General features: G+C 45.7%; 1 protein-coding gene and 1 long non-coding RNA gene across 3 annotated transcripts in view; one reads left to right on the top strand and one right to left on the bottom strand.

Moving 5' to 3' along the window:
* The window catches only part of LOC134949640 (uncharacterized), a 243,682-nt gene that overhangs the window by 145,004 nt on the left and 74,226 nt on the right, over window positions 1-24,452 (top strand). The gene's annotated exons all lie outside the window — the stretch shown is intronic.
* Window positions 5,054-24,452, bottom strand: part of DIAPH2 (diaphanous related formin 2) — a 1,435,719-nt gene continuing 1,416,320 nt past the window's right edge. The window contains exon 28 of one of the 2 annotated variants that reach the window (XM_063938360.1): window positions 5,054-6,704. In XM_063938360.1, coding sequence (XP_063794430.1) covers window positions 6,640-6,704 — 65 coding nt within the window. In that variant the 3' untranslated portion in view covers window positions 5,054-6,639. Of the gene's footprint in view, window positions 6,705-6,811; window positions 7,198-24,452 lie in introns of those variants that run through there. The other variant, XM_063938362.1, reaches the window with a different exon arrangement.

The following is a 24,452-nucleotide window of genomic DNA, read 5'->3' as shown; positions in this document are numbered from 1 at the left end:
GTTACAGTATTTGTGGAATAATGTTGTAGAGTGAATATGCTGCGATCCAAACTCACGCCGCAATCCTAAAGGCACCAAATGACGACGTCTCATCCGCTGTATGAGTAGGGTGATGTATGACGGCACTGAGGCCAAACAGCTGCCACTGCGGTCTGTAATGTGAATGTACAGTATACAGTGATTTCTAATGTTCCATTCTATGCTCCTGTGTGCATATGTATGGGTAAAGGTGATTTTATATATATATATATATATAACATATATACATATATACTATTTTTGGAAAGCACTGATTACAGATTTAGAAAGCCACTTTATTCCACATGGGAATATCTATATGATATATATATATATATATATATCTTTGACGATAACCAATCTCCTTTGGCACTGCTTGGCTCAGTCCACATCAGTGTGTATCTGACACCGCGTGCCTCACTGCGGCCATGTTGGATCACTGACGCTGGTAGCACCATGTGCTGGGGGACTGTGCGTATGACCTAAATGTTGAGTATTTTAAAGTGACGCAAACTTTTGTGTTACTGGGTATCTTAAGCTGTTGCCCGGGCCCCCACATGGCAGTATGAGACAGGGCAGCCTCCAGCACCGTGTAACCATCCAGCTGTTGTTAAACTGTTGGGATACCTTCCACTAGGCAGGGCCTGTTATAGCAGGTTATGCTGGGACTTGTAGTTCAACAACATCTGCAAAAGCGAGAGGATGCCAGCTCCTGAGATAGAGGCACAGACCACAATCCTTGACCGAAACTGATGTGTGTCTGGAATATTCCGCAGAAACATGTTTTATTGCCGCTAGGAGGAATATGGGGAGGGGGGGGGTTAAGGTTAGACAGTAAAGGGAAGGTTAGGGTTAGGCTGTGGGAATGAAGGGAAGGTTGGGGAGGGGGGGGGGGGAGTTTTACCTCCCCCCTGTCGGAATTTCATATTTCAAGATGCCGGTGTCTGTATTCTGATCACCGGCAAATCATATTGACTCCATATATATAATATATTATACAATCATTGTATACTGTGAGAAATGCATCATGTGTATGTGTGTGTGTGTGTGTGTGTGTGTATGTGTATATGTATATACACACACACACACACACACACACACACACACACACACATTGCAGCCAATAAAGAGCGTTTTAAATATACACTTTAGAGTATTTTAGTTACATTTTCCTTTTCATGTCTACAATACAGAATAGTTACCCGTAAAATGATAGCTCTAAATCTTGTGGCGAGGAGAGCATTAATTACAGTGTAAGGGAAATAGAGAATAATGTAAGTTCGGATAGGGAGCATGAAATAAAATGTGTTTTAGAATATCAATATAAATTCAATTATTTTCCAAAATTGTACATAAACACTTCAATAAGATAAGTAATAAGTCTTTATAAAATAATTTTGTAAAAAGTACAATATTGTAAGTGCAGAATTAGAAAATACTTTCCTCTTAAATCAAATACAAATTCCTGCAGTTGCTACTGTGGACTAATCTGTTAGCTTTGGTTGTCTGTACTAGCAGTGCTGGAGAGATTGCGTTATGATGTCATTCAGGAGCATTCTTATGACATCGCGCCCTAACCGTCACACCATTTTGGCACGTTATGTATACGCTCCATTATGACGCATGGTTTCAACAGTCGGCCAGTAATAAAAGGGCAATTATTTTAGTTGAAGCTGTTTGAATGCATACTACCATATTACCATATTACCCATCAGGCCTCAGGAAACCCTCCAAGGCTCTGCCCTGTGGTCTCCGATAATTACCTCAGTCTTTTCCAAGACATAGAACCAGGGAATCAGGGTAATCTCCGAGAGCTGCCTGTCCCATAATGCTTTGCCAGATACGCACATTTATATCACCAATCACCGAGGTACAGTAAGCCAACAGATGGGCGCCTGATAATTACATGCCAAGACTGCTACTTAATAAGTAACTAGGTGATTCATCGCGCCCTACGGGCGCTCTTCACACCGTCGTAAGGGGCTACAGCCCCTTAACCCTTGCACGCCCTTGTGGCGTGCAATATTTTTATTATATGGAGTATTACCTCCAATCATAATTGTGTGAGCAGTTAAATATTGTACGGATAAAGGGCGTGCAATGGTTAAGGGGCCATAGCCCCTTGCAATGGTGTGAACAGCGCACACAGGGCCCGATGAATCACCTAGTAGGTGCTGTGGTTGGGGGAGTGGCAGGTGCGGGGGAGACGCGGAGGGGGTGGCATGGGTGGGGGAGGGGCGGTTGCGGGAGTGTGGTGGTGTCGCGGGTGGAGGAGGGGGTCCGGAGCCATCGCGGGCGGGGGAAGAGTGGTTACGGGGGTGCCGCGGGTGCAATGGTGCCGCAGGTGGGGGAGGGGCGGGTACAGAGGTGCTGCAGGTGGGGGAAGGGGTCCGTAGCCACCACGGGTGGTGGTGGGGGTGCCGCGGATGAGGCCCGGGGGTACTGTGAGTGGGGTAGGGGCAGGTAATGCTTCTCCTCCTGGAAGCAGCTAAGCTGCTGTCCTCCCTTTGGCAGTGGCTCTCCCGGAGACTCTCACACAGCAGCCAGTCACTATTGTTAGCGCCGGTGTCCCAACGAGCCGCATTACATGGAAGAAGATGCACTCAATAAACTACAGCTCCCAGCAGCCCTTAGCACCAGAATGCTTCGGCGCTAAGGGCTGCTGGGAGCTGTCGTTTATTTAGTGCGTCTACTTCCCTGTAATGCGGCGCGTTGGGACACCGGCGCGAACAATAGTGGCTGGCTGGCAGAACTGACTGACTGGCTGAATCAATGTAAAAGGTGAGAGCGCTGTGCAGGGTTAGTGACACTGCACACCCACTGCACTGCACAGCACTGTCACCTTTTACATTGATTCAGCGTCCAGACATTACCCTCCGCGATATCACCCACTCTATCCGTTACATTAGCCATCTCAGAGCCTCCAGGCCGGCAGCCCAGGTGCTGTGTTGTGGTGTCAGGGCCTCTAGGGATCTGGGCGTGGCTGTGGTGGGGAGGCACTTCTGTGACATCACGCGCAGAGGAGGCTTCGGGGCTCAGAGAGTATGTGGTGCAGGGAGGGCTATGAAAGCCTTCCACTGCGCCGCTTTCATACACATACACAGCTTTTGTTCCACCTGCGCCGCGGCTAGGGAGTGGGGATTGTTGATGCTGGAGGGGGCAGGCGGACTGGCAGCAGGACATAGGACGCTGCAGTAAAAGGATTTTTTTCCCTATCAGCGCAGAGACTTGCTGCAGATGCAGTGGCATACCCTCCAGCTGCACCTTTTTGGCAGGTACAGTACTTTTTTTTTAATGGTCTGTACCGATTTTTGGCTCTCCAAACTTCCCCTTTTCGAATTTGTAGCGATTTTTATGTGTAAATTGTATGAGGGTATGTTGCTGCAGATGCAGGGGGCCTATTTTGGGGTGTGGACCCGTAGCTGCAACTCCATCAGCCCCATTGTTAATCCTGCTCTGGGAACACACAGCAGCCAAAGGGCAGAGCCTCCCATTGGATGTAACCTGTGTGGGAGGGCGTTTCTCGCCCAATCAGCTGTGGACTGGGTGTGATAGACCTGCTGCTAACCCAATGAGAGCTCCTAGCCACTCCCAGCGTTAAACACACAGGCAAAGAGTCACAGATCTGGGCAATTATATAGGAGATTGGGGCAGATGTGGTGTAATTATCGGCCACAATGTTATATAAATAGGCGCACACACAACGTCTAACAAGCTAGCTGTGATTGCACTGGATAGTTTAAGATCATAAACCTGTTGGCATGTCCAGTGGCGTCACTAGAGGGGAAGGTGCAGACTGCACTAGATGACACCATCCGAGGGGGCGACATCAAAATAGTAGAACTTCTCTGCTATTTTGAAGTCGCCCCCTCGGATGGTGTCACCCAACCAGCAGCGCTGGACGCATCATTCATGCGTTATCGACACTGCCAGGAGAAGAAAGGATAACTCCATGTTTTGGACTTTTTAAGAAATTAAGGTCCTGATTAAAAGTTACCGTAAAATGAGCTTGTACGTGATGTTTCTGCAGCTGGGTTTGTAAGATATGCACAACCATAAAGTAAGAAATGTATGGCCCGTAAAAATGCATCTCTAAAATGTGCATCAGCCCTAAGCTCCGCCAACTAAAAGGTGTATCTCAAGTTTATGAGTGCCTGAAAATGAAATGAATCTTTATAGGGTAGCCACACGTCTACACGCCTCTACTCTACCTACTGTACCGTGAATGCTTATCATCACTCTTTTAATCAAAAGTTTGGCAAGTTGAAAAAAATATATTCCTAAAAATACGCAGTGTGACAGCTTTTGCACAAGTGACACTTTTACGTCACGCAAAATGGACTTGTGTATAAGAGGCCTTAAACGTGAAAAAAAACACGTATATTCTGCAAACATAACCGTATCTCCTAATTATGTGTCAGATACAGTTTTTAGGAGTGTATCTCGCCTTGCATTTTCTGTAAATAAGGTACAGAAATAGGCAGCACCGTGTGTATCTCTCTATATTAAAGAAGGATGATCTCATAAATCAGTGTAACATTAATAACACTTATTAAATGGTAAAACTAAAATCAAGTTGTGCATAGATATTAATTACACAACTGATTAATAACATGTAATGCTGCTTGTACTATTGTACTCTCTTTGCTGCTGTAGATTTAAGGAGCAGTGGGAGACAGGTGACAATTATGTTTCTGCTTGTAGGATCTCAATTTAGGATCTACTTTTTAAATAGGGGTATATTCAATTAAGGTCGGATCCATTCCGACATGGGCTATTCAATGCCCATTTCAAGTCGAATTGAGAGGAGAGGGGGGAGACGGGGGGACAGCCGCGGGCAGACGGAGGAGAGCAGCGCTACAGCAGCACTGCAGGAGGATGTGGCACAGCCGCCAGACCTCACGGCAGTGTCCACCCGGCTCCAGCAAGCGGGACCTCACTTGCTGGAGCCGGGTGGACGCTCCCGTGAGCGGCGGCTATGACACATCCTCCTGCAGAGCTGTGCTGTAGTGCTGCTCTCCCCTGTCTGCCCGCGGCTCTCCCCCGTCTGCCCACAGCTCTCCCCCGTCTGCCCGCGGCTCTCCCCCCATCTCCTCCTCTCAGGTCCCTCATCTCAGTTCGATTTTTCTTTAAGTCGAACTGAGATGGTCGGAAATGGGCCAAAATCTGTCGAATTTGGCCCCGTTTCCCGCAGAAGTATGCGAATCGGCAGCTATACCGCCAGTTCACGTACTATTCGACAAGTCGAATTCCCCGACTTGTCGAATAAAAATGCTGGGGACTGAATAGGTCGGAACCCCTTCCGACCTGAAAAAGTTGAAAACTGCCGTCTTTTCGACAAGACAGCAGTTTCGACCTTAATTGAATATACCCCTTAGTACATTAGGTGTAATTATTCTCCCTTATTGCATTTCTACGCAGCTTCCTCATCTTCAGGGGCCAGGTGTACAGTCATCCGGGTACATTCACTAATGGTCAATTTCTATTGATCGATCTATATCAATGTTGTATTTCAGGGGCTAAAACACAACATTTACTAACATTTAAAAATCAATATCAAATACCGTCTGTTAGTAAATGTGTATTTTAGTCCCTAAAACTCAAAATCGATTTTAGAAGGTTTTCTATTTATTTTAAATCGATTAGTATCGACCTTTAGTAAATATACGTCTCAGCTTCCATTGCACACTTAAAACCAATCACCATCATATTTGTAGCAAGTAGCACAAACAGCTTTTTGTGCTAATTATTACAAGCTTCTGACGCAGCTGAACATGGCGGGGGAAGCTTCGTATTCAGCGTCTACAAAAGATGGACAAGCTGAGAAAAATGTGAGCACTAGATACACCCTGCTAAACACAGTATCTACATCCTGCAAACAATCGTCTTCAGCTGCGCGAGAGCCTCGTTTTATATAAAACATTGGAAATCTAATAACTGCCCCATCAATCTGACCGAATACATTCCGCAGCAAATCCCTACTCATTTCAGGGTTCTAATTAATGCTAAACTAAATGTGTGTGCCTAAAATAGTATATTACTGTTCTAATGCTAAATAGTAATGTAAGAACCCACCGGTGGCACTTTATATGCGCAATAAAATTATAGTGTGGATGAGGCGAGAAGTCTTCTGACGTGTGCAATATTTGCTTATAGACTAACAAAAAATATATATATATATATATATATGTGGAAGTTCGTCTTTTAGTTTACAAGTAACCGTGTCTAAGAAATTGTCATAGATCCTTCCTGTCCGTCTTACTAATAAACCTCTATATATAAACTCCCAGCTAAATTCTTGTCCATAATAATTTCAAAGTATCTTTTCTGCCATAACATGATGACAAAAAAGTAACAATATATAACCGTACATCGCTAACACTGTTTACAAGAGTAGGGTATTTAAATCTTTCTTCACCGATATATTATTCTGGAAGTGTCCACAACTCCGTGCAGCGTATATCGAAGACGTTCTGCATATATTATAGAACCAAAGTTTGTTTATTTTTTTTTGTCCATCTTTATTTTTTTCTGGGTGTCTGAGCTGATGTTTCGGTGCCAGCCTATTGACGGCACTTTTTATCGGAGGCCGGTGTGGTGCCAAATTCTCTATTTGGCGGCTCATGTAGCCAGCATTCTCCCGTGATGCCTCGAGCGCGACCTTTCCAGAACAGGTACCCGATTATCTGTAACACGAAGAGAAGACAAAACAACTGCGTTAGGAGGTGGGAGAAACACTGATACTTCTTTGTCAACAGTTCTTCAAAGTACCTGGAAAAGTATTTGAGATGAATATGTAAATAGATATCTGGAAGGCAAAGCGCTGCAGCAGCCGGGAGAGGTTCAGAGTACAATCAGCATTAAATGAGTCTGCGGATCAGAGAATACTGGAGTGATAAAAGCGGGGAGGGAGGGGGGGAGTGTGAACAAAGTTCCTTATGGCAATAGCAGAACACAAAACAAATGCAAAGGTAAAAGTTGTCGTTCCAGAAGGAATCTGTGTCACTTTGTGGAATGAGACTTCAGTGACCTCCCAAAGTGTAAACACAGAAGGCAGTGCGAACGCGCAGGAAGACGAGCGGCTGAGGAAAGCTTTGATCTGCTGTTCAATGTGGAAAACGTAACCTTGGCTTATGTCGCCGGACCTGGATGCTTAGAAGAAGAACCTGTCTCCAGCCTCTGAAAGGTGACATAATGGGGTCAATTCAATCAAATGTGCGCAAAAAGCCTGCACATACGGTAGGCTAACATTAGTCTGCACACCTCTATGGGGGTGCAAAGTAAAATGCACAACGTATTGGTGATGTTGTTGCCAGTGTTCACACGGCGTCCCAATGGCACATTGTCAGAATTGCCCTGTCCTGGCCCAGCCCCCAAATGGCTCTGCAGGCTGCAAGGTGTGTGCCCAGAGCAAGCCAAGTGCAGGTGCCACCTCATTGAGTCCTGTGCCCTGTTGTGTACTAATAGCTCCGTACCCGCAGCCTCATTAGGGTTTATTTATCAAGAGTCGGACAGTAAAACCCATCGGATCGTGTTTCTGCCCGATACGTAAAAGGATGATGCTCCTACGAGTCATATCTAGCTAGTACAAGCACTGCCTTTTTAAATATCAAAATGATGGGTTTTACAACTTGACTATTGATAAACCACTATGTATTACAGAGATTTGCAGTCTGATTAAAATTATTAAAGTCCTTCTGACTTTAATACTTCCTTTCAACTAGTAGGGGCCCATTTAATTACATCCATAGTACAGTTATAGTCTTACATAATGGGTGGAATTCAATTGTTTGAAAAGTCAGTTGGGTGTCTGTTTTTTCCTAACAATTGAATAACCCTCAATCGGGGAGATTCAAATGTTTGAAAAGTCAGTTCGGAGTCTGTTTCTTCCTATCTCTAATAGACAGGAAAAAACAGACACCCAACCGACTTTTCAAACATTTGAATCTCCCCCAATATGTCCAAATGCAAAAATAAACAGTTATTTTACCATACTTTCCGCAAATGTGCGCAGAAGCACATGGCATGAGGCACAAATGACACCACGCAATTCATTGGACAGTACATGTTATTTTCTTGTGACTATTATTGGATAATCAGTCTAGTTTTGAATGCTTCCTGGCCCATTCGCATCTCTTTTTGGTACACAGAAGAAAAAAAGAAATTCAAGCTGAGATTTTAAATGAAAGTGGCAAGTGCAAGAGGCGTGGCCACACACTTTGCATCACCATAGCTCCGCCCCAGCGGAACAATGCTGCAAATTAATCCCGCCCCAGCGGAACAATGCTGCAAATTAATCATTGCACCGCATGTGGCAGAGCCATGATGCAAGTTGCATCAAGTTGTAAGCCGAACTCCACCCAAACCTAAAGTTCTTTTTGGGCCGAGTTTAGGATGTGAAGCTAAAATGACAGCAGATTTCTGATCGGGTCCTCTCTTTACATTTTACACCTGATTAGGCCGCAGTTGCCGCAAATTTAGCGCCATTATTTTCACCAAAAACACACATTTATTCCCTACATCTTACAAAACGTGTTTGTACCTTTTAACACTGATTCCTACGGTTTCTTATGTTGTTATTGCTGTATATTGTTAAACTCCTGTAGGAAACACGTGTCAAACCCAGCATTTAATAACCGTTCTAATGTGTTATACAGATGTATATACAGATTTTGCTAATAATTTCTGATACAGAACGAGTTTAAATCATCACTGCATTTTCCAAAGTAACTTGCATTAAAAATAGATTGGTCTCCTCAGGGTACGTACAGATTAATTAAACATTTTTCTGTGATAAAAAATGAAGTGTTTTTCAAGCAGCTGAATCTTACTTAAATATTGTTTCATTATATCTCATCTGCTTTCTGTAATAAATTAAGTGGAAAAGCTGCTATTACCTTTTGTAAACGGCCACCCATACATTGTAATTGTTCCCTAAAAAATAATTTATTCCCATTACCGTGTATTATTATGGTGTAGAAAAGGACTTAAAAGCTTTTAGGATCAGGCAGGCGCATTACATCCATCTTTGGGAACCCGTATGCCACATCTAGCCCCTTTTTATTAAGTAAAAATATCACTGTACTTTTTCCACGGACAGCATTTCTCCATATAGACACAATGGTTTTACTCCATTGCTTTTCACTTTCTGGGAAGGGGTGAAAAACATTGAATAAAACTTCTGAATTAAACTGGGTAAATGAGATGTACCGAAAATAAATAGACTATGGAAAGGAAGATAAAACATTTTCCCATTTCTTCCATTGATACTGTCCACATTCTTGTCAGCTGTAACTCACGCTAGTGTCGAAAAGGACGCAGCTTTTCTCCACGAACACAATTTAAAAAATGGATATAAATAAATAAAAATAAAAGGTGGAAGCAAATCCTTGGTCTCCTGTCCTTGTACTCGTGCCGTAAATATGACAGCCGCATTCTGCCAGCAGAAAGCCGGATGGAAACTTTCATTTAACTGTTCCGAACAGAAATTATACGTATACAATGCAGCATTTCTGTGTGCAAATATAAAAGCAGAACCTTTGGCAGCTCGGGCCGGAGCATTCGACTTGGTGTTAACTCTGCGCCATGATCTGCAATGAACTCAGGGATACAATTGATGCAACTAATCATCCAGGAAACTTGGAGTCTATCGTAATACAGTATATCACTTCACAGAAAATTATCCGATTTCCGCACCTATTCAGATGTAACCCCGATATTAGTTTTCTCTGTGCCAAACCTTTGCACTCAGACCCCCCTCAGATGTTATATTACGCCTCTAAATAGATTTTCTCCTTGGGATGACTGTAAAGAAAGGACTTTTCCTGGATATAAAAATTGGGATTCGGTCTTTAGGTCGACAATGTCTAGGTTGACCACTATTGGTCGACAGTAAGTAGGTCGACATGGTTTCTAGGTCGACAGGGACTCTAGGTCGACTTGACAAAAGGTCGACATGAGTTTTCACCTTTTTCATTTAAAAAAACCAACTTTTTCATACTTTACGATCCACGTGGACTACAATTGGGAACAGTAACCTGCGAGCCATGCGAGGGGACACGGTGCACTAATTGGGGTTCCCGGTCACTGTACGGAGAAAGCGACACTCAAAAAGTGTAAAAACTCATGTCGACCTTTTGTCATGCCGACTTAGTACATGTCGACCTATACCTGTCAACCTAGAAACCATGTTGACCAATAGTGGTCGACCTAGAGTCCCTGTCGACCTAGAAACCGTGTCGACCTTACTGTCGACTAATAGTGGTCGACCTAGAGTCCCTGTCGACCTAGAAACCATGTCGACCACTAGTGGTCGACCTAGACACTGCCGACCTAAGTTTCGTCTATCTAACATACCACACCAATAAAAATGACATAAATTTCCAATATGTGAAAGCTCTATGCTGGTTTATTAAGCAGGTCCAGAGCGGAACGATCCAGGTGGAACAGAAAACTGCAATTATGTAAATGTCATTTAGACTTTTATTTCCCACCCGCCCCCTGACCAGTATGTGTCAGCAGCCTATTAATTCCAGGGAAGCCACGGGGAAAGTAATACTGCGTAGAATAAATATATAGTGTGCAGACCACGTCCTGAGACGGGGCCCTCCGCTCTGTAGCTGTCTCTATGTATAGTGTCACCTGTCTGATGGGGTGACGTCCTACAATTCCAGTGTTTCTCTTTTCAATTCTCTGCTCAACGTTGCCTGAAGATCTTAATATCCGCAGCTCCGGAACTCCTAACACTTTAGCCCGAGAAGTGAGAAGGAGTCAGTCCTCGCTTTTATGCCCCCCCCCCCCAAAAAAAACAAAACACCCTTTAAGTTGCGTAACATTTTTTTTTTGTGCGTCGCATCAAAATTCTCTTTCCTATAGTTCTAAAACTTGCAACAATGCTTGTGCAGAAGCGTCTCAATGAGTCATACGGGGGGACTATAAATAAATTGGAGATAAAAGCTTATGCATTTGCACAGCTTGAGATCGCATTAAGTATGTTGGCATTAATGTCTGTTTCTATGCTTGTTAATAAAAGAACAATATGTGCTTTATGTTCAGAAACTGCAAAAATAATTGAAAAGTTTCACTTTTTTTCCCCTTCCCTTCCCCCCCCCCCCACCTGGAAAGTTACGGCTGCGTCGTCTTCTTTTTTCAATGAGTCATTAGCTTATAGGGTGCATGGGAAATCACTTAACGTGTTGACTGTTTACCAGATCATGGCCCGTTGCAAGATATACGGCTGATGAAACACTGACTGGCTGTTCCGTCAGGGCCCAAAAGACTCAATCTTCTCTTCTACAGTCTCCCCCCAGGGAGGTTATTGGATTCTAACTAAGGACACACTTAGTCTATGCAGCTAATCCTTATTAACCACTTGGCAGGTGGATCTGCTCCGTCAGGCAGTGGGTTCCTAAGAAGTGCAATGCTCTCTGCACCTGAATGGGTTAAACTGTTGTCTGCGAAGTGTGGTACGTCTAAATAATAAATGAGAATATGGATCTGGTAAGGTGGAACCTGACACTTCAGGAGGACTCTAAAGCAAGAGGAGAAAGGACTAAAGCCACACTGCCACCTAGCAGCTGCTAGCGTCTCTCTCACCTGCAGGAGACATCACAGGCTAGGTGCAGGCGGCTTAGATTCCTGTCCTGGGAAGCGTAGCTGGAGTCTAGGAAAACAGACTGTATACAGTATAACCTCACAGTGGTCTAACAGAGAGGGGAGGGGGGACGTGCTCAGCAGCAGGGCCAGCAACAGGAATCTTAGGGCCCGGTACACTGATATCTCTGCGGGCCCCAACCCCCTGTTGCCCCCTGACCAACACCCCCCCCCCCCTTCACTACACGTGCCAATAACTGTATTGACAAATATTTGACACTGTAATACCACAGTAATAAATAACGTCAAGAAACTATATATATATATATATATATATATATATATATATATATATATCTCCATCCTTACTAATATATAGGTAATGCACAGAGGAAAATGTGCTCCAGCCCTCTGGTCTGAACTGGCTATGTGGGAACGGGTTTGGTATATGTGATACTGGCAGTCAGAATACAGACACCAGCATCCTGACTGCTTGGAATTCCGACAGGGTTGCAGGTACCACTATTTCTAACACACCCTCCCTTCCCCGCAGCCTAACCCTAACCTCCCTTCCCCGCAGCCTAACCCTAAACTCCCCTTCCCGCAGCCTAACCCTAACCTCCCCTCTCCGCAGCCTAACCCTAACCTCCCTTCCCCGCAGCCTAACCCTAAACTCCCCTCCCCGCAGCCTAACCCTAACCTCCCTTCCCCGCAGCCTAACCCTAACCTCCCTTCCCCGCAGCCTAACCCTAAACTCCCCTTCCCGCAGCCTAACCCTAACCTCCCCTCTCCGCAGCCTAACCCTAACCTCCCTTCCCCGCAGCCTAACCCTAAACTCCCCTTCCCGCAGCCTAACCCTAACCTCCCCTCTCCGCAGCCTAACCCTAACCTCCCTTCCCCGCAGCCTAACCCTAAACTCCCCTCCCCGCAGCCTAACCCTAACCTCCCTTCCCCGCAGCCTAACCCTAACCTCCCCTCTCTGCAGCCTAACCCTAACCTCCCTTCCCCGCAGCCTTAACCCTAAACTCCCCTCCCCGCAGCCTAACCCTAACCTCCCCTCTCCGCAGCCTAACCCTAACCTCCCTTCCCCGCAGCCTAACCCTAAACTCCCCTCCCCGCAGCCTAATCTCCCTTCCCCGCAGCCTAACCCTAACCTCCCTTCCCCGCAGCCTAACCCTAACCTCCCTTCCCGGCAGCCTAACCCTAACCTCCCCTCTCTGCAGCCTAACCCTAACCTCCCTTCCCCGCAGCCTAACCCTAACCTCCCCTCCCCGCAGCCTAACCCTAACCTCCCCTCTCCGCAGCCTAACCCTAACCTCCCTTCCCCGCAGCCTAACCCCCCTTCCCCGCAGCCCTACCCTAAACTCCCCTCCCCGCAGCCTAACCCTAACCTCCCTTCCCCGCAGCCTAACCTCCCTTCCCCGCAGCCTAACCCTAACCTCCCTTCCCCGCAGCCTAACCCTAACCTCCCCTCTCGGCAGCCTAAATCTAACACTCCCACAACAGCCTACCACTAACCTGCCCGGCATACTTACGTTTGGGATTCTGGCAGTCGTCATGCCAGCATCGGCAATCAGACAGGTGTCGGGATTCCGGGAACGGCATTCTGACTGCCGGGATCCCAAACACTGGGATCCCAACTACATTCCGTGGGAAACAGGCCACATTTATACGGCTCCTTTCAAAAGCCTAGTTCCTGTCTCACAACCTTCACACCTCTGGCAATACCCAACCCCAGTCAACATATCCCCTGCCTGAAGAGCATTCCTCAGGGGCTCCCCCTAAAAATATTGTCTGCACTATGTTCTTTCCCAGCACTTGTCAGCACACAGATGACCCAGGTGGTCACGACCGTCACATGCACCTCCCCCGGATGTAGTTATGATCCCGGCGGTCGGCATAACGACGCCGGTATCCCGGCTGCCAAAATGCTGGCAGGGGGCCCAGGCCTATTCCCACTCGTGGAGATCCCGGTGTCGGTATGCTGACCGACGGGATCCCAACCGGTCATCAGATCCCTACCCCAGCTCCCCAATACAATGCTGATATATTGGGATCATCCCATTCCAAAATTAAGACTCCCAGACCCACAATGGCCAGGTATTCTGCACTGTCGGTGCTGGAGCAGCAGCTGAACCAGTCACCACAGACGTTCTCATCTCGTCTGACATGCATGCATCCATGATTGATATGTACATAATGTGCCTGCACGCCCCAAACCAAACCCCCAAACATACTGGAGTCGGAGAGGCGAGCGCGCCGTGCCTGCTGTGCAAACACTTGACTTACCAGCAGCAAGAGACAGCAGCCGGCACGCCTAATCAACCCGCTCCAAGTGATCAGTGACGTCACGTCCCCACCGGAACACCTCTCCGAGTCCTGCTTGGCGCTCCTCACAGCAGAGACAGGGTGGCATGCGGGGAGGACTTGGGGAGGAGGGCCGGTCCGGACGAGCGTCCTGTGTGACTAGTGCAACGTCGCTGCACTGCACACAGGGACTGGCTCAGGCTGACAGCTGACCTGGGCTAATGACCTGCTGCCGCCGCTGGACCTTGGGGCCCCCTCACAAAGACGGGGGGCCCAGGACAGGTATCCCCTTTGACCCCCCTGTCGCCGGGCCTGCTCAGCAGTAGTGCCCCATCCACCTTTTGGGCCTCTTCTGAGCCTGCTCAGTGTGCTGTTTCAGCTAACAGAACTTCACAGCGCATGTACCATACATACCCCCTGCGCATCAGAGCTCCGGGGGGGCTGTCTAGAGAGAGGATCAACGCTTTTCGATGATTATTGCCTGAAATAGATCCCCCCTACGTCCCTGACCCTAACAACACCTACTTTATCTGTCCAGATTTATTTTTAAGCGCTGTCCCTTATTTGTCTAAAATCCCCCCTAATCCAAAAACAGAATCATTTGTGTGGTGCAAACAAGTTTCATATTCTGACGCTGATAAAACACTAAATCGCATTATTAATACACCAGTTCCGATCTCACCTTGTCCCTATTCTAAGTGTTGACATTTTGGGCCTAATTCAGAGTTGACCGAAGCAGCAAATTTGTTAGCAGTTGGGCAAAACCATGTGCACTGCAGGTGGGGCAGATGTAACATGTGCAGAGAGAGTTAGATTTGGGTGGGGTGTGCTCAAACTGAAATCTAAATTGCAGTGTAAAAATAAAGCAGCCTGCACAGAAACAATGTAACCCACCCAAATCTAACTCTCTCTGCACATGTTACATCTGACCCCCCTGCAGTGCACATGGTTTTGCCCAACTGCTAACAAATTTGTTACTGCGATCAACTTTGAATTACCCCTGTTAACTCTTGAACTGCCCACGACATTCCAGGATAAAACCATGCCTGGGTACAAGTTGGTTGTCAGGAATTACAGCACCTTTTTTTGCACAATTATCTGTGCAACAGTTATCAGAAACAGTCTTCCAGATTCTCGCTTTTTTATCTCATGATTCAATCTCCTTTTTAAATTGATTGTTTTAGGGAACAAAACAAAAAATCCCGCATGAAACACACGACACTGTAGCGTTTATAGATTGTGTATATTGTTCTGTGTACATTGTAGCAGGCAAACATGCCCTGAAATCTAAGGCGAGTAATTGCAGCCAGGATGACAGCGTACGTGCCGCTGCGGTCTGCGGGGAATATTTTATTTCTCTACTTTGATAGAAGTTTCACTTGGATGTGTTATGTGTGGGAGGCGATTTATATCTCCAGTGCTGGATTTCTCCGTAGGAAATTGATGCCGTTAATGCCATTATTTGATGCACATTTTTTTTGTTAATGTCGGGTTCTTAAAATCCAGTTTTAATCTAAACATGACAGCCCTTGGCTGATAATCTGCTGCGTGTGAAGGGAGTTATAGGATGTGCTGACCTGCGCCAAGAAATAATAAGATAAATGATCATTTGTAACAATTAGATGCTTAAAATACAAGGATTCTAGAAAATGAATCTGAAGATATGATAAATCAAACCATACCTCCCTACTGTCCCGAAAATAGCGAGCAGTCCCACTAATTGGACGCTGTCCCTCCCACGGGTCGCAGTGTCCTGCAGGGGGGGCAGATTGGGACAGCCAGTGATCACCGCTGCACTTCTTTGCCAAGCAGCCGATGATCACTTAATAGATCTATCAGTGCAGGGAGGGTTAGTCGGGGGCTGCCCAGCAGCTCAGGGAGCGCCACACATGCCCCAAAATGACGAAAAAGGGGCTTGCAGCGCTATGCCCCGCCCCTCCACCTGAGATCACACCCCTTTTGTGGCATATGACGCGCCTTTGGCGTGGCAAGTTCCGCATCACCTGCCTCAAACGTTGGGACGTATGATCAAACTCCTTAAATTAAGATTTAGGTCATACTTTCTGGCTGCTCCCTCTACGGGGCAGGGCTCTGAAAATAGGAGGTCCAGGGGCGGTGAGATGCACTACCGGCATTGCAAAAGTGGAGGCGGGGCTTCGATGGCTCAATTCAGCGCAAATTGCGTCATCACCCCACACACTTTTCCTCCCTGAGTGAGCGGCTGTGGGGGAGACTGGGGGATGCATGCATGTGGCGGGAGACTTGCCCACTTTTCCAGGTGACGGGAGTGCCACCAGATTATCGGGAGCTTCCCGGCCATTCCCAGGAGAGCAGGCAAAACTATGATTTGTGCGCATTAATAATCACGGAACTCCTGCGATTATTAACACTCCGTTTTGCGGTAGATATTTATAATGACAATATCCACGCTATGTACATAGAAAAATCTGCGAGGACAGCGGGAGAGAGAACCACTCTTCCCGGCATTCTGGAGCAACTCCTCTCGGCAATCTGACACTCTACATGAGCACAGCAGCAATTGCCGGAATTGGGGAAGGGGCTGGCACTGGACAGAAGCTGCAGAAGGGGATCAAATGTTGCCCCAAACCGTTGGATGCCTGATTATTCTACGTGGGAATTCCCCCACTACTTTTGTGCTGTCTTCTTCTTCGTTATACTCCAAGCAGAATGTATTGACGCTTTTTTATGGACTATAAATTCCGCGGCATATAGTACGGTGCAGGTTGGTGATGGCATAGCTGGAATTTTGAGTTTGTGCGACATTTTGCACCCTAGTCTGAGTAATGTGTATGATCTTCGTCCTGTAACCCTCTGTCCCTTCTTACTAGACGTTGCTTGTAACATTGCATTTGCTGTTGCTTCCCCCTCCTTGCCTGTGCATAGTATATTAGTGTAGTAGAAGAATAGGACATCATCTATGGAGGGCTGCAAGTACTGAAAACTAAGTCCTTGATATGAGAAACTGCCTGGAGTTACAAAGGCAGCAGGAAAAGCCAGGTCAGCTCTATGTGAAGTTCCACATGCATAAAAATCAAAGGAAAAAAGACATAAGGGATCGTCTTCACAAGACAACAACTGAGGATGACTTACTGCGCATTTGCTTTCATTCTTTATGCATTTTAAGTGTATATTTCAATAAGGAAGAGGCTCTGACCTACTTGGTTCTCAAAGAAAGCTGCAAATAAAAAAAATAATTTGAGCGTTTTATGTGCAGATCTGACTCCGCGGCTCGGCGTCCGCACGTCAATCTAGGCTGTGAGATTGCTGGATGAGACGGGGGAAATGATTCCACCAACATCTAGCTTTCCGCAATCCCCTAGGTCTAGGACAATTGCATGTGGGGCATCATTCATTACTACTTTATTATGACTTGCCGGAGGTTTGCCATAACAGTAGAGTGCGAGGGAGTATTTCCTTCTTGTTTGATCAGAAGTAACAAAGGTCGTTTCCCATCATTGATCCACAGAGGCTTAGGCCCTCATTCCGAGTTGTTCGCTCGCTAGCAGATTTTAGCAGCATTGCACACGCTAAGCCGCCGCCTACTGGGAGTGTATCTTAGCATCGCAGAATTGCGAACGAAAGATTAGCAGAATTGCGAATAGAAATTTCATAGCAGTTTCTGAGTAGCTCGAGACTTACTCCTACGCTGCGATCAGTTCAGTCAGTTTCGTTCCTGGTTTGACGTCACAAACACACCCAGCGTTCGCCCAGACACTCCCCCGTTTCTCCAGACACTCCCGCGTTTTTCCCAGAAACGCCAGTGTTTTTTCGCACACACCCATAAAACGGCCAGTTTCCGCCCAGAAACACCCACTTCCTGTCAATCACACTACGATCACCAGAACGAAGAAAAAACCTCGTTACGCCGTGAGTAAAATACCAAACTTTTGTGCTAATTTACTTAGCGCAGGCGCACTGCAACATTGCGCATGCGCGGTTTGCGACTAATCGCTCCGTAGCGAAAAAAACTAACGAGCGAACAACTCGGAATCACCCCCTAAATAAGATGCCGTTATGGACTAGAAGCTTAAACGGACAAGAGTTGTAATACTTTGGACATTGGTAGATTAAGTTAATCAGCTAGGAACGTCTGCTTCAAACATATAATCTGTTGCCGCATGGGGGACATGACAGTGACATGGTGCTAAATAGTGGGCGTGACCACATCATTGTGGCCCCGCCACACAATGTCAAGATTACTGCCCCTGTGAGTCAGGGGGCAGGGCCAGAATAAATTGTGTCATCAGACCGCCCACTTCTGGACAACTGCAGGGGTGATGTTGGCATATGCGGGAGGCTGGGAGACTTGCTCACTCCTCCGGGAGGCTGGGAGCGCCACACAATTTGTAGTAGCCTCCCGGCCGTTCCAGGACAGTATTCAAGTATGTTTATACGGATTGCTAACGAACATCCTGGCACTTTCAAAAACGTACAACTACTACACTTAGCCCTAGGTACTGTATGTAATTATCTGGGTGATACATTGTATACATGCAGCATGGTTTTAGTTGCTAATTTGATGCTGCGGATTAGTTTGCACTGATGTCTAAACAATAAATGTAAAAGTAGCTGGCATTTAAGTTCTAAAATAAGATGAAACAGTCTGAAAATTCACATGGAATAAATAATGGTGACAGTTAAAATATATGTATAGAGTTAAAGCAAGTAAAAAGGGAAACTAGATTTAATGTTGTTGAACGAGAATCAATATACCGGCATATTGTACCCGGTGCGTGCGCAGCTGAGGCGTCTCCCCTATCAGCGCTGGTACAGACGATGGGGTAGATGTATTAACCTGGAGAAGGGATAAAGAAGTGATAAGCGCAAGGTGATAACGCAGCAGCCAAATATTACAGATTTGAAAAATGACAGTTTTAGCTGATTGGCTGCTGTGTTATCACCTTGCACTTATCACTTCTTTATCCCTTCTCCAGGCTTAATACATCTGCCCCAGTGTACTGTAGAGGAGTGATTGGCAGCCATACATAGAGACAGCCACTAACAACGTACTGATTGGGGTGTGTTATAGGTCATCCAACATAGATAACTGGTCGTTCTCATGGGGTTTTGTTCAGGGTCACAGAGAACAGTGAATTCTGGGGCCGCCTGAAGAAGTTGTGCACCGCTGCAAGGGGGAGTGGCCATGCCATCTTGGGGGAGTGGTTATGTCTCCATATGGGCCTGGGCCCAGGTACACTGTGCCAGCCCCACCCCTACTCCGTGCCCCGGTTATTTAAAATATACATTTAAAAATAATTAAGTAGCAGTTAAAACAAAGGAAGGTACAGTAATCTGTATTTATTTTAAAAGCCTTTTACCTTTCACAGACAACAAAACAATTAGATTGGAGGCGTGGCTTGTCTCTATAATAGAACAGATTGTTGGCGGGATGTACAGTACTAATCATCACATAAGCAAAGCGGTACATCCCGCAACTGGTCGGGTACATACTTTTTGGGTATGTACTTAGGGGATCGGTATGAAATACCTCCAATCAAAATCCCGACGGTCGAAATCCCGACAGCAATTGACTGACGGTCAAAATCCCGACAAGGTCAAAATCCCGACATGGACAAAATACCGACATTTAAAATACAGACAAGGTCAAAATACCGACATGTAAAATGTTGACAGGTCAAAATACCGACATACGTTTTTCATTGTTTTTTGTGTGTATATCGACATAGGTCGACATGGACACCATATAAGTGTACCGAGTCCCCTCGCATGGCTTGCTGCGCTCGGCACACTGTTATATTCCCCCTCCAGGTCCACTGGGATGGTAAAGTATGAACAAGTCGGTTTCAATGAAAAAATCATGAAAAACTCATGTCGGCATTTTGACCTGTTGGCATTTTACATGCCGGTATTTTGACCTTGTCAGTATTTTAAATGTCGCTATTTTGTCCATGTCGGGATTTTGACCATCGGGATTTTGATTAGAGGTAAATTGACTGCATCCCGTACTTAGAAATGCAATTCGTATTACAAAGGGAGTGTAGTATGTTATGCCGGCGGCCGGATCCCGGCGCCCAGCATACCGGCGCCGGGATCCCAACTGCCGGTATGCCAGCAGCTGGGCGAGCGCAAATGAGCCCCTTGCAGGCTCGCTGCGGGCATGGTGGCGCACTACGCGTGCCATGCTATTTATTCTCCCTCCAGGGGGGGTCGTGGACCCCCAAGAAGGAGAATAGTTGTCGGGATTCCGGCGCCGGGATCCCAACAGCCGGCATACTGAATACCACCCTTGCAAAGGACGGCTCTCCCGATAAATGCTGTCCTTTGTGATAGGAGGACTTCAGGGTTTAGACCCCGGGAGCTCTCCTGAGCATGTGCAAAGTGACGCACTTTCAGCTTTACTACATCCTGCCTAAAATATCTCATTTCCAGGCGGAGGGAGCTGCAGAGTATTGCGATTACATACAACACTGCCTCAAGTGCATACGGTGTAGCAGCAACGTTTCTTAGAATGCAAAAAACCAATATGGTTCTGTAACAAAGAATAGTGTAAGTGGTAATACGGGGGAAAGTGACTGACAATCCATTATGAAATCACAAGGAATAGAGAAATAAAAAAGACAGAACTAAAAGAACGGAATGCAACACAGCCAAAAAAACAAACTAAAGAAAACTAAAATGGATAAAAGTGTTCATGTAATGGATAATATGAGATTTTAATTTTAGAAAACATAAAGCAGACTTTAAAAAAAATAATCTGTAATGTCCCATAGTAGAGCTCCACGCGCTCTGTATTTTATGAAGAGCTTTTCTGTACTTTGTTTCTGTACTATAGTATGTTCATTCTATCTGTTAAGCGCATTGAGTCGTATTGGAGAAAGAGCGCTATATAAATAATTCTTTACATTTGAGTGGTACATAGCGCAGGGGCCCTTACAGACTTGCCTTGGGGCCTGCAATATATCTAGGTATTCCCCTGGACCGTCTCATTGTAATCTGGTATAAAATGAACTGGGGGACATTATAATGTTACATACAGTAATATGAACTGGTGGCACTGTAATGTTAAAATATATGAAGTGGAGGGCATTCTAGTATTACATAATATGAACTGGGGCACTGTAATGTGGCACAGTATCAAGAGGAGGCACTATAGTGTGGCATAATATGAACTGGGGACACTATGTCATTATGTGATTGGGGGTACATTGTGGCATAATGTGTATTGGCAGTCCTACAGTGTGACATAATGTGAACTAGGGCACTACTATGACATATAACATGAACCAAGGCACAGTTATGTAGTATAACATGAATTAGGTCACTACTGTAGGGCATAACATGAATTAGGTCACTACTGTAGGGCATAACATGAATTAGGTCACTACTACGGGGTACAACATGAACTAGGTCACTACTACGGGGTACAACATGAACTAGGTCACTACTATGGAGTACAACATGAACTAGGTCACTACTATGGGGCACAACATGAACTAGGTCACTACTATGGGGCACAACATGAACTAGGTCACTACTATGGGGCAAAACATGAACTAGGTCACTACTATGGGGCAAAACGTGAACTAAGTCACTACTATGGGGCACAACATGAACTAGGTCACTACTGTGGGGCATAACATGAACTAGGTCACTACTGTGGAGTACAACATGAACTAGGTCACTACTGTGGAGTACAACATGAACTAGGTCACTACTGTGGAGTACAACATGAACTAGGTCACTACTGTGGAGTACAACATGAACTAGGTCACTACTGTGGAGTACAACATGAACTAGGTCACTACTGTGGAGTACAACATGAACTAGGTCACTACTGTGGAGTACAACATGAACTAGGTCACTACTGTGGGGCACAACATGAACTAGGTCACTACTGTGGAGTACAACATGAACTAGGTCACTACTGTGGAGTACAACATGAACTAGGTCACTACTGTGGAGTACAACATGTACTAGGTCACTACTGTGGGGCACAACATGAACTAGGTCACTACTGTGGGGCACAACATGAACTAGGTCACTACTGTGGGGCACAACATGAACTAGGTCACTACTGTGGGGCACAGCATGAACTAGGTCACTACTGTGGGGCACAACATGAAGTAGGTCACTACTGTGGGGTACAACATGAAGTAGGTCACTACTATGGAGTACAACATGAACTAGGTCACTACTATGGAGTACAACATGAACTAGGTCACTACTGTGGGGCACAACATGAACTAGGTCACTACTGTGGGGCACAACATGAAGTAGGTCACTACTGTGGGGCATAACATGAAGTAGGTCACTACTGTGGGGTACAACATGAAGTAGGTCACTACTGTGGGGCACAACATGAAGTCGGTTACACTACTATGGGGCACAACATGAAGTAGGTCACACTACTATGGGGTACAACATGAAGTAGGTCACTACTATGGGGTACAACATGAAGTAGGTCACTACTATGGGGTACAACATGAAGTAGGTCACTACTATGGGGCACAACATGAAGTAGGTCACTACTATGGGGCACAACATGAACTAGGGCACTACTATGGGGCACAACATGAACTAGGGCACTACTATGGGGCACAACATGAACTAGGTCACTACTATGGGGCACAACATGAAGTAGGTCACTACTATGGGGCACAACATGAAGTAGGTCACTACTATGGGGCACAACATGAAGTAGGTCACTATTATGGGGTACAACATGAAGTAGGTCACTACTATGGGGCACAACATGAAGTAGGGCACTACTATGGGGCATAACATGAAGTAGGGCACTACTATGGAGCATAACGTGAACTAAGTCACTACTATGGTAGTACAACATGAAGTAGGGCACTACTATGGGGCATAACATGAACAAAGTCATTACTATGGTAGTACAACATGAAGTAGGGCACTACTATAGGGCATAACATGAACTAGGGCAATACTATGGGGCATACAATTAAAAACTACTGCAGAGAGGCGTCTCTCTCTAGAAGCATTGGGACAGGGGCCCCTTCAAAATGTGGCTATGGGGCCCACAAAGTTCTGGCTACGTCCCTGATCCGACACCTATGTAAACGGCTCCAACAAAACTTTCACCACCTAAGTTTATCTGAACCTATTTTTCTTTCTCTTTTATATTATCGTGCTTCTTGTCAAATCCATCTGACTCTTGCCCGGCTGTTTATTATCTGCCTGTCGCTGGTATGATTGCAGGATTACAGCAGCACTGTACTCACAAAGCTGTTTAAGCCGTGGGTGCAGTTCACAAATACAAGTTTAAATCAAACACCGGAACCCGCTGCCCAATGAGTCACAATGGACTGACAATGAGAGCGGTTGCATGGGATTTTAGCATTAAATACATTATGTTTTAGCTCCAAACGCATCCTGACGTGGTTATCTCTGCTGTAATACATCAGGGGGGAGGGGGTGTTGTTACATTGTATCTCGCCCCGTGACCCACGGTTTGCAGATAAGCTAAGACAGTTTGCATGGCTGGCAAGGCACAAATTTAAAAAAAAAAAAAAGAGAAGAAAAAAAACACAACACGTCACAAAAAAGAAAACTTTCCCAAATATCTTTATTTTATATTTGATTTTATCACCTAATATGCTGCCTTTGATTCGAGCTCCCTGGTGGGTAATGCGGACAAAAGTTGTTTTTAGCCTGTCTGCAGAGTGCTGTGAATGTAACAGATTGACTGCGGACTGAAGTAAACCACATGGAAACTGAGATCAAAAGACATTTTAAGCACAGCAAATATGCTTTTTTCCTTTCTTTAAGACGCACGGCTTACATTAGCTCTTCTTGTTTAAAGGAAATCAGCTTGAAGTGTTAGCAGATCATTTAGGAATGGAACAAGGTTATTTAGGGGAACAGTAGCAGATGTAGACTGTTTTGTATGAAAGCTAAATCAAAGGATGCAGTATAGAAACTTTATGGACACAAAGGGGTCTGGTTATGCTGGGTACCCCCTTGTGGGGTAGGTGTTGCGGCGCAGAGTCCCGATCCCGACAAATGGCGCAATCCGCCATTTATATGTCCTGGATCACTCAATAATCTTATCTCAGTACGTTATATTGTTACGTGGCCCTCAGTGGACCAGAGGATCTTGTGGAAAGTAGAGATGAGCGCCTGAAATTTTTCGGGTTTTGTGTTTTGGTTTTGGGTTCGGTTCCGCGGCCGTGTTTTGGGTTCGAACGCGTTTTGGCAAAACCTCACCGAATTATTTTTGTCGGATTCGGGTGTGTTTTGGATTCGGGTGTTTTTTTCCAAAAACACTAAAAAACAGCTTAAATCATAGAATTTGGGGGTCATTTTGATCCCAAAGTATTATTAACCTCAAAAACCATAATTTACACTCATTTTCAGTCTATTCTGAATACCTCACACCTCACAATATTATTTTTAGTCCTAAAATTTGCACCGAGGTCGCTGTGTGAGTAAGATAAGCGACCCTAGTGGCCGACACAAACACCGGGCCCATCTAGGAGTGGCACTGCAGTGTCACGCAGGATGTCCCTTCCAAAAAACCCTCCCCAAAC

The sequence above is a fragment of the Pseudophryne corroboree genome, chromosome 8, assembly GCF_028390025.1.
Source record: "Pseudophryne corroboree isolate aPseCor3 chromosome 8, aPseCor3.hap2, whole genome shotgun sequence".
In the NCBI taxonomy this organism is placed as follows: domain Eukaryota; kingdom Metazoa; phylum Chordata; class Amphibia; order Anura; family Myobatrachidae; genus Pseudophryne; species Pseudophryne corroboree.
Note: the sequence above shows the minus strand (reverse complement) of the source record. Positions and strands in the feature narration are given on the sequence as shown.